The sequence below is a fragment of the Octopus bimaculoides genome, chromosome 9 (genome assembly GCF_046866305.1).
Source record: "Octopus bimaculoides isolate indiv1 chromosome 9, ASM4686630v1, whole genome shotgun sequence".
Lineage (NCBI taxonomy): Eukaryota > Metazoa > Mollusca > Cephalopoda > Octopoda > Octopodidae > Octopus > Octopus bimaculoides.
In genome coordinates this window covers 801,950-813,851 of record NC_142936.1, presented here as the reverse complement: position 1 = coordinate 813,851, position 11,902 = coordinate 801,950, and the positions used below count along the sequence as shown (strand labels likewise).

Below are 11,902 nucleotides of genomic sequence, written 5' to 3'. Positions count from 1 at the left end.
CATTGGTAATCTTGTTATTTTTTCAGTTTCGTCATTTCCAATTCTATGTAAAAGTAAGCAATTTTGTTAATGTTAAAATCTTAAGGAAAGCTATTAGATTTAATTTCTTGGATCTTTTCTCTTTCAACGGCAGATGGAGAAATTAAAATTTTGTAGCTAAACACTTTCAAACTTCGGACACTGGTAGAATGTGTCATATAGAACATCTTTTACTCTTAGTGTTGTTGAGAAAAGTTTATATTTTCAAAGTTATTTCGTGTTAAAGTTGTCATATTTCAACCAATCAATGACGTGTATTCAGCTGAATAAAATTACTGCCGTTGTTTCTCAACAACAACTATCAGCGGTGTATATTTCGTTTGTCACTGTTATTTATGACATTGTTCATGCGTTTGTACTGGTTTTAGCTTTAGGGGGTTAGGGTTTTAGGGTTAGAGTTACGGAAAAAAGTGCAAAATGAAGAAATTGGAGGGAGAGGGGGCAAAAAAGTATTTCCGAAAATAGTAGCTGAAAAACAGGAAAAAAAAACTGAAAGCAGTAGAAATGCACGAAAGATTATGGTGGTGCCATGAAGTAAACGTGCTTCAGATACATTTGTTTATTCATACAAACGTAACTGAGATGAAATATGTCATAAATAACAGTGACAAACGAAATATACACCGCTGGAAGTAATTTTAGGACAGAAGAGCCATAAAAAAACCTCCACATTCTACTACACACTCATACAGACCATTGTGAGTGTATGTGTGACAGCATACAATGTTTGTAGCAACAGACATTGCTGTCATGCTGTCACTGTTTCTTTATGTATGACAGAGTGTAAGCATCATGAGATGAAAATTGGACATGAGAGATATCAGATGCAGTGTGCAGGGGAGACGACTGCACTGGTGTGGTCATGTGATGCATATGGACGAGGATAACTATGTAAAGAAGTGCCAATCTTCAAGCGTGGTGGGTACCTGTGGAAGAAGTAGACCCAGGAAGACATGGGACAAGATGGTGAAGCATGATCTGTTGATGTAGGGTCTCACAAAGGTGAGAACAGGTGATTGTGACCTTGAGTAATTTGCTGTGCTTGAAAAGACGCATCGAGCCAAGTGAAATCGTAGTCATGGCCAGTGTTGATGCCATGTAAAAGACACCCACTACACTCTTGGAGTGGTGGGCATCCAGCTGGGGAAATCAAGACAAAGCAGATTGGATCCTGGTACAGCTCTCCAGCTTACCTATCCCAGTTAAACTGTCTAACCATTGTCAGCATGGAAAACGGATGCTACATGATGGAGATGAAACAGAAAATGCATTGAATATTCATATTCATATAGATATATATAAGGTCCTGCTAGGGTGTAAAGTTGGGGTATTTCCAGAGAAGCACTCAACCCAAATACTGAGCTATCAACACAGTCGGGTTCCAGGCCAAAGCTGGAAATCCTCAGGTGTAGAAAATCCAATTCACACCATAAAGTGGGTTTGGCAAAGAGTAAATAATCCAATGGAAAGAAGATAAAGAAAATTCTTTAACCCTTTTTTTATATGTTACAGATGTTTCTGTACCAACTTTGCTTGCAATGCCAGTTTATGCAAAAATTCTGAGGCCATATTCCACTCTGCGAGATATTCTAATCATCTCAGCATTGATTCTTGATGAGCTGGGGGGGGGGGGGCTTTCCCTGTCTTCATATCTTTAATTGCTTTATCTACCAAGCTACTGTTGATTCAGATAGCTGGTCCCTCAGTTGGGTCTACATTAGGCAGACTCACCTTTTCGCATGCATTCTCTATATTTAGTAGCCTTCCATAATGGCATTTCCAAACCTCTTTCTTTGCAGAATCATTAACTGCAAGCGAACCATCATCTATGTGGTCACACTTCTCTCCTATGTCACCACAATTTTTGCTCACACACTGTTTTGCAATCTGAAACACTTCGAGCCTCTGGTCCTCATGCTGCAGAATATTTGCAAGCTTCTTTACTGCTCCTCCCCTGGCTAAATATACCCATCTCCTAGCTTCCCTTCTGGCTGTCTGATACAGTTCCCTGTTACCACCACACTTCTAGTCCTTCCAGGCTCTTTTCTTCTCTCTAATAACCTTGTCAGCTACACTATTCCACTACCATGTCACCTTAAGTCGAAAAGGGACTTTGCACCAACCACAAATTTGGTCAGTGGCCCTTAACAAGTTGCTGAGGGTGCATGGCTTAGTTGTTAGGGTAGTTGCTCATGCGATCGGGGTTTCGATTCCTAGGCTGGATGGTGCGTTGCGTTCTTGAGCATTTATCGCCCATTGCTCTGCAATCACTTTGACACCTGACCTATGATACACGGAGCCCCTGTTCCGGCAAAGTCGATACAATGGAAAGAGAGAGAGAGAGAGCTAATGCACAACACAAACATTTTATCTCTACAAACAAATCTTTTTGCAGGTTGCTCAAAAAAAAAAAAACTGAACTCATACATCGTTTTCGACGCGAGATTCCATCATATATGAATTATTAATAATCGGCAGAAGTAACAGTGACTCAAGGGCCGAGAGTTTCGAGCATTGGCACTTATCAAACTGGTTTCAAATTCAATTAAAAAACCAGTTTGGTAAGTGCTAATACACGAAGCTCTCGGCCCTTCAATCCCTCTGTAACTTCCACCGATTATTACTTAATATATGTGTGTGTGTGTGTGTGTTTAGATTTTTGTGTGTGTGCATGTACGCTTGGTTGTCCCCCAGGTCGCGCACTTTGCTCTGACATCAGATTGAAATCTATAAAAACATACTTTTTTAAATGCAATTTTCAAGATCAAAGATGCAATCTCTCAAAGTTTGCGAGCAATAATTGGACAAATAATTGGGCTGTGCCAAAGATATTTTGAAAATGTTATAGCATTTTAAAATCTCTTAAAGCAAAGAAAAATACGACTGTTAGTCACATACTTCTTGTCAACTACGGATTGGGTAACATCGTGCAGGAAAAAATTCTCAATCAGCTATATTAGAGAGAGACGCACGTCTATTAGTATTTAACCTTGTAGTTACATGAATAAGTATGTAAAATTATCTATTTTTATATTTCACACCACTTGTATTTAATCTTTGTCTTTTCTTTCATTCACGTGTAAGTGAATGTGAATTTATGTTTGTGTTGATACAGTTCAGTGGGAAACTCGTCCTTTCGAGCGCAACAAGCAAAATTCAGAAATGGAATTCCGAAACGAAACGAAAGAATTTTAAAAAATATAAAAATGGGGTGTGGTTGCCAAGCCGTGTGGTCAATGGCTATGTATAAAGTTTCGAATCCAGTCAGTGGCATTATATCATGATCACAAAATAGAATATATATCGAAAGAATGCCTATATTTCTATAACTCTACCTGTTACGTTTGTGAAAAACCGTTTCCCCTGTTAGAAACAGCGATTTATTTACTATTATTTTGTTTTTCTCATCGTAAAACGCTTTTCAAAATAAATAATAAAATGGTGGGTGATTTGTTTCCTTGACTGACATAAAAGTCCTTTTTAATTTCTTGTTTATAAACTGCATGCAACAAAATAATATACTTAAAAAAAATGAAAATATCTTTATTTACTTTTAAAAATTATTTCGTATTATATTCTGATAAAAACAAATTAAGAGTGAGAAAGATTTTTTCTTTTTAAATCGCAGAAAAAAATAATTTTGATATTATCCAGCATTAAAAAAATGCTTATAAACGATTGTTTCGATTGTACTGTAAATTATATTTTTAACACATGAAAGCTATAGGTATATTTTGAGTGAGTGCACAAACTACTGTATATATTAATTTTATGCAGTTAGCAACACAGGTGATATATATCCTGGTAATATGTATGTTATACGATGTCTGCAATATAAATCTGTAATATAAATGTTGTATACAGTGTAAAGTTTATGATATATATATATATATATATATATATATATATATGCTATGTGCAGTGTAAAGTCTGTAATATATAAATGTATGCAATATTAAGTATGTAATATAAACGTGTGCAACCTAAAGTTTAATCTAAATGCTGTGTGCAATGTTATGTGTAGCATAGAGGGTTGTGTGCTGTGCCAAGCTTGTGGTGGTGTCAACGTGTGGGGAGTAACATAAGCATCTCTAATACTGGAGGTAGAAAAGCTGCCTGTTTGGCGGCCATCTTAACGAATCCTGGCTTTTTTGTTGACAGATTCGCTTTTTCTGTTTATTGCTGCCGTTGTCAACTGACTTACAGGTATTTCTGGCGTCTTTAATCACGCGTCACGTTATTTATGAACCTTCAAAATAATCCTGTTATACCAAACAAATTTAAACGTCTATTTCTGACAATTCTGCATTCACTTTTTACAGATAACGTGTTTTGAAAATTCAAAAAACTAATTCCTCTTTCACTATTTTACCCCACTACCAAGACTCTATTTTGTTTTAATTTCTGTGTAATTATTTTGAAAACCAATAATCAAAGAAGAAGGAACACACCTTCCGCTCCTACATCTCTTTAACTTTACTGCTTTATTTCAAATAACAACCACATCACTTTATCACAATACATATTTTTACATTTTTACTTCCTCTCCCCCTCAACCGATTTCAACAGTTACTATTTCTTCCCAGAGTCAAATATTTTATTTAAATTGCTTTGCTTTATTTTGTTTTTTTTTTCTTTGTCCTATATCATATTTCCTTAAATTGTTATTAATCAGCAACCCTCAAAATATTACACTCCGTTGTCAGCGGTAACTTGGATATATAATTTTTTGTGTTGGAGATATGGAAAACAAAGAAGGTCTGACAAAACGACCTCTCGAAGACGTTGATTGCTCTGCTATGAAGAGACCACGTGGAAGTAAAACACGGATCGATGTCCGTGTTTTACTCCAGAGTAAAAATGCCGGTGCCATCATAGGCAAAGGTGGTAACAACATTAAAAGACTAAGAAACGACTTCAAAGCAAATATCACAGTCCCCGATTGTTCGGGACCGGAAAGAATCCTAACCGTCAGTACTGACCTCGAAACTGCCCTGGAATGTTTGTTGGATATCATTCCCTCATTGGAAGAATATAAACAATACAAAAACGGTCAGGATTTTGATTGCGAAGTGCGAATTTTGGTTCATCAGAGTCAAGCTGGTTGTATAATTGGCAGAGCTGGCTTTAAAGTTAAAGAATTGCGCGAAAAAACCGGTGCCAATATCAAAATTTACTCATTATGCTGTCCCCAGTCTACAGATCGCGTTGTTGCGATGTCTGGACATCCACCTGTGGTCACAGACTGTATAAGACATATCTATCAGCTCCTGGAGGCTGCACCTCCGAAAGGCGTCATTGAACCTTACGATCCTCACAATTTTGAAGAGTTTTATGCCAACGATTACGGTGGTTTCACATTTACTGAGGGAGGACGTGGCCGGTTTCCTCGAGGTGTTTCCTCTATGCGTGGGAATTCCGCAGCACCATTAATGGGACAACAGATAAGAGGGAGGTCCATGATGAGTGGCGGTAACGGAGGTGGAGGTGGTGGCGGTGGTAATGGAATGAACCGAGGAGGTGGAGGAACCAGTGGACTTCCTAGTTTACTGGGTAATGCAAATTGCCGCAATAATATTGGAATGCGCGGAAATGCCGTAAACAGTCTCATGCGAAATCCAGTAGGTGTAATGAATGGTAGCATGGGAGGTGGGCCTTCCTCTCGATGTAGTGGTGGAATGGGTGGACGAAATGACAACCAACCAAATTATTACGGCGGAAACCAGCAGAACTTTGGTGTGCAAAACTACTCGCAAAACAGACTGAATAGCGGAGGGATGCCGAATCAACAGAGCATGCTTTTTGGCAGAGGTCATAACTAATTACCAGTTTTGTTTTCCCCCTCATTTCATGAACTGTCCTGGCTCATCATTATTTTCTGGTGATTGGTTGTGAAAGTTTGATATAGATTACAGAAAGAAGAAAAATTTCAAAAAAGTTAAAAAAAAAAAATGTTGCGGAGAAAAATTTCAAAGAGAATTCTTTATGGAGCAAATACAACATTCTGTTATTGAAAAAAAAAAATCCCTGTGTGAACTTAAAATAGTTTTCTGCCATTTCATCACTATTTTATACCATTTCACTATGGCAGTGTTGTAGATAAACTTGAACTACATGTATATGTTTTCATACACAATCACGTGTATGAATATCTATGTGTATACATACATACACACAAACACATACATACACACATATATATCCATGTATGCATATATTTACACATGAATATCATTTAACAATATATAATACAAACATCTTCATATGCACTTACAGGCACATTTACATACACAAATATATATATATATACATTCATACATACATAATAATGAACACATTTGTATCTTGATTCATGTATGTGTGTGTTTATATATATATATATATATATATATATATATATATATATGCATATATATATATATATATATGCATATATATATATATATATGCATATATATATATATGCATATATATATATATATATATATGCATATATATATATATATATATATGCATATATATATATATATATATATATGCATATATATATATATATATATATATGCATATATATATATATATATATGCATATATATATATATATATATATATATATGCGCTTCTGTATGTATATATAGATATATGTTTATTTGTTATATTGTACTGCTTACATTCTGCACTGAGCCATCACCCTAGTTGATGCCATTTCTACTGTTCATTTATAGTGGGCAGGGTGTAGGAGATTTTAAATTTTACTTTAATTCTTTACATATTTTGCCATAAACACAAGATATTTTGGGATTTATCACGATATTTTTAGTGTCGGAGAAAGGAAGGTTAATTTCTATCTGAACTTCCATTTATTTTTTCCCCAAATATTCCTGTTAAATTCCTTGCCATTTTCCTGAAAAGGTTTGGTTATTATAAGTGGGGAACATTGTAATGTTTCTCTTCAAATGGGAAGACAACCCACACAGACATAAAAGATTGGTCAAGATTACATGTTTTATTTTTTTTAATTTAAACCTAATTTGCTGGAGTTCATTTGAAAATAGTTGTTTACTGTTGATTGTTTATCATTTGATATATTTAAACATTAATATTCTTCTATTCTGTTTAAAATGTTTTGTTTTTTTTTCCTCTCCTTGCCCTTTTGGTCTCAATCAGAAACAGGGCAATACTAACTTATTGAATTGGCAGACTCAATAACATAATGATGCTGAGTTTTGTTCCTCAGCTACTTATGAGCATTCACGTCAGTGTTTGCTCTTTTCCTGCCTTTATAAATAATTTGTTTTCTTAGTGTGCAAATGATATATATATATATATATATATACACATACACACAGACACATACATACATATATATATTAATATATACATACATATATATATAGTTAGTTCTATCCCACAATTCAGTTAAAAAACACTGCAGGTGCAGAAAAAGAATTCTAAATTTGCATTTTATTTTATTTCAATTTTCATTTGAAATGAAGTGGAAACAATAACTGCTGATAGAAGGAACTCATTTTGTTCTAGTTTTTCCAAAAATGTATTTTAAGCCTATTTATTTGGTGACAACTGGTAACCTTGCAGCATTCATTCTCCCCCCAATATCTTTTAAGCAGCTTGCTTTGTATAACATATAAAACTGTAACTGTGTTGTGATTCCACCCCACACCCCCATCTCTAATCACCTTTAGAGCAAGCTGACTTCATCTCTTTATTATTCCTCATGTATTCTTGTATCAAATTACTCTTTAGTTAGCCCTACTTTGGAAGATTTCAGTTCCACTTTTCATGTTTGGCTCCATCCGGTGCTTCTTTGAATATTCTTAAAAGAAACCAATGACTGATAACTAGTTCTTGGTCCCATCCAGTCCTTCCCTGTTTTTCAGCTCAACCCAGCAATCATCTTTATCACCATCATCCTCATCATCATCAACACCATAAACACTATTATTATTGTTGATTTTTATTTTGTTTGCCATTTATTATTATAATTAATAATAATATTGTTGTTATTATTATTATTATGACAATTGTAGTTAGAGTATTTATGTGTAAATTTGATTGGTCCTTTTGAATAAGAATTAACATTAGTTGAAAAATCTATTTCTAACCTGGAAATATTTATAAAAAGATAAGCAACTCTAACAATAAACAACAACAAAGCAAACGAAATGCTTGAGACATCTAATAGACATTAATGGCTACATAATTAAAAGTAATATTTTAAAACATTTCTATTATTAATCTAGACTTTGGTTTGGTATTTTGGATGATTTACTGTTGTATGTGTTCATATGTGTTTTGAAGTTTTTGTTAAAATTGCTTTTGTCTTTCATAATCTTCAAAACACTGACAGCAAAGAATGATTCTACTTATTTTTCTTAATAAAACACACACACACATACACACACACACACTAAATTTATCACAGTTTAAAATTCAGAAAATAATTAAAATGAATGGTAAAGTTAAATTTTATTCAGCTTGCTAGCAAAAATGCACAATAACAACAAGCAGAAGATAACTTGAGAAATGTGGAGAAGCTTTATTCTTTACTTTCTCTATTGATATCCTTATTAGTGTAGGGCCCTTGTAAAAATTCTTGATTTCAATTCTTAGGGATTAGGAAGCAACAGACAAGATTTCAAGAGTTTCTGTAGAGATATCAAATAAAATCCTGATTGAGAATTTGGTGCATCTCAAGAATGATATCAGTTCTGTTGTGTCACATTGTCTGCACAGTTTTGTGACAGGAATCTACTTGTCACTCAAATTTCATTTTAGCTTTCATTTCCATTATTTTGAAGTGTATCTTTTTCTGATCTAAGGCTATAGAACTGAAATAATTTGCTCAGAATGTTCATTAAAGTTTTCAATATATATATATATATATGTGCACACACTTATATATATGTGTGTGTGTGTGTGTGTGTGCGTATGTATCTGTATGTATGTATGTATAGACAAATTTAATCAGAAATTCCAATGATAATGGAATGGCTATAAAGTCAAAAGTTCTGAGCATCCATGAATAGTTTTGTCATCATAATGTGTTGTTAAGCCATATCATATTGTAGAATATATTCATAGAAATGCAATATATACATACATACACACACACATATATATATATATAACATACACACATATATAAGCTGAGCCTGAGATGTACACTTAATAACGCTAATGCTTATACATTGTATAATAATTGTGTGATATCCATGGTTATTTTTGTGTGCAGCTGGAGAAGCCAGAGTCGTTCTATGGAAGATTATCACACTTTGTGGTCCACCAAACTCTGCTCCCTAATTTTCATGTTTTTCTTACATTTTAAGCATCTAGGTAATTAGCATATAACCATCTTTGTATTTTGATTATTAATATTAGAATTTATCAGAGAGAGAGAAAAAAATCTATTTAGAAACACAACTCACCTTTGTTTTTTTTCTTAATATTTTTCTTTGTTGTGTTGTTTCTTTTCCTATTCGTTGCTGTCAAACATTTTCACTGTCATTCATATTTCATCCTCTCTATAAATGTCATTCATGAAGTTTGTTTTATTTAACTTATTGGCTTTTAACCTTATGCTTTTCTGATTACTGTAACAATTAGTACTGCTACAATTATCATTATTATTATTATGGCTACTACTACTACTACTACTACTACAACTCTTATCTCTGTCATTGGTGGTGGTAGTGTTCATTGGTTCCTTTTCATATCCATTGACTTTGCAATTTGGAACGGTAGTTTTCAAGGTCTGTTACTAAAAAATATTCTTTAGTTTTGATTGTTGTGGTTGGAAATTTTTCAAGTGGAATCCTCCTTGTCATCTTCATCTGTTACGATCTTCAGAGAGGAATATTCTCCCATATTTATCTGCCACTGATCAAATATATTGGTTTCTCTACATTTATTATTTAGAAGTTAACTCTTAAAAATGACATTTCAAAACTGTGTTTCTTTATATCAATGTAATTCAAAGGAATAAACTTTATAAAGAAGCCCTTTATCTTGCTCTCACTTTATCTTTCTCTCTTCTTTACTATTACCTCTCTTTTTTCTTTTACTTTTTCACAATTTTAATAATCTCATTTTCAGGAATCCAAAATAATAAACAAACTACAAAAAATTCATTTTTCACAAAGTAGTGGAATAAAAAATGTTTAATCAAGATTTATATATATATACTCTGAAGCATGTTAGATCTTATACCAAGGTAACCCCACTTTGCATTGAAGGTTGTGAACTGTAATCTGGCAGAACCATTAGCAGGTTGGACAAAATGCCTAGTGGCATTTTGTCTTCTAGCTCTTTACATTTGAGTCCAAATTCTTCCTTGGCTGACTTTACTTTTCATCCTTTTGGGGTTGGTGAAATAGGTACCAGTTGAGCACTGGGGGTCAATGTAATCAACTACCCCCCTCCCCTGAAAATTGCTGGCCTTGTGCCAACATTAGAATATTTTAGTTTGTTACATCTTTAAAGAAAAAGAAAAATGCAAGCATTTCTTATAAGTGTAGAGAGATAATTATTAAATGTATTCTTTGTTATAACAAACCCAGTCTGTCATCTTTTCTGCTCAGTTTAATCCTTTGGGACTCTTAATGTGCATCAGTATAGGGTTGGTGTCTCCGGTGGTATAAAAATCAACATCAGAAATGGTGGTTGTGCAAGTGTAATTAGCCAGAATTAGGAGGAGGTGGGCATGGAAGGTTTGGAGAACTGTTACCTTTCTTGGCAGTAAAGGATTCCTTTGAAATCAAGTACAGATGTCAGGAGCCTTGTGTGCAACATCACACACAATGCACAGAATGTGTGAAGGCTGAAAGCAGAAAAAAAGATGAGGCGGCAAGCATGCTCTGTTGGATGTCTAATGTCAGTGTATAATCCCCCAAAGAAAGAGAGAACATCAGATGAGCCTTTGTGTGTTAGAGATAAGACTGCACTGGTCTGTGCCAAGCTGATATTTGGGTGAAGGGAGGTCAAATGTCCTTTTTTTTTTTTGACCAAGTAGAAGGAGATATGACAAAAACTGAGCTCAGGATGCCAAGCTCCATGGATCTACATGAGGCCATAACATGTGTAACCCATGGCTGTATAGATAAACTGATGTTGGTTACTTCCAGCCAGTTCCCTCCCGTGTTTGGCCTGTGATGATGGTGTCAAATGGGAATATAGTTCTTGGAGGAAAGTCCATTAATACCGTAGTTTCTGTTTGGCAATGGTTGACCACCTGAAGACAAAGATTATTTTTAAGATTCAAAGCACAACCCATTTTAATATGATTTGTAGAGATAATTTTTGAAGCCCTTAACATTAATATATAAATGCAGTAACAATTTAGCCTGCATTTCTATCATGTCTGGTATTTGTGTATTGTTTGTATCGTTAGATCATCACTTTTTATAGATTCAAATGCAATAAAGTATTTTTAGGATTACATTGTAGGGTAGATGTGAGAGCCCAGATTTGGCCAATTTAATTGCTAAAGGGTTAATGCTAGCATGTTATCATGAAACTACTTAAGAATCTTTTGGCTGTTGGATCAGCGTCATGTACAACTATTTCACTTCACAAATACAAAACAAGTGTCTTTTACGTTTCCTTATAAATCAGAAAGCTTTGTGGTTATGTAAGAAATTATATCAAATCATGGATTGTTTTTCTCAGAATAAATAACTATTTCTTGATTATTTCTTATTGATTTCAAGCAAATACTAATGTAGATATTTTTTCATCAGCACTCCACATTTATCACTTTCTCATTACCATTTCATAAACACCCAGGGGTAGCAGTCTTCTGTTTCAATAAGAATCTGCTACCAATTATAAACTCAGAACATTGATT

The 11,902-nt window shown here is 34.2% G+C and overlaps 1 protein-coding gene across 1 annotated transcript; it reads left to right on the top strand.

Annotated features, from left to right (window-relative positions):
- The first annotated feature begins 2,706 nt into the window (after positions 1–2,706).
- On the top strand, positions 2,707–5,944 carry LOC106871239 (heterogeneous nuclear ribonucleoprotein K-like). The gene has a single exon (XM_014917592.3). It carries the CDS (start codon positions 4,782–4,784, stop codon positions 5,859–5,861), a length of 1,080 nt encoding a protein of 359 aa, XP_014773078.1. The 5' UTR covers positions 2,707–4,781; the 3' UTR covers positions 5,862–5,944.
- The last annotated feature ends 5,958 nt before the right edge of the window (positions 5,945–11,902 follow it).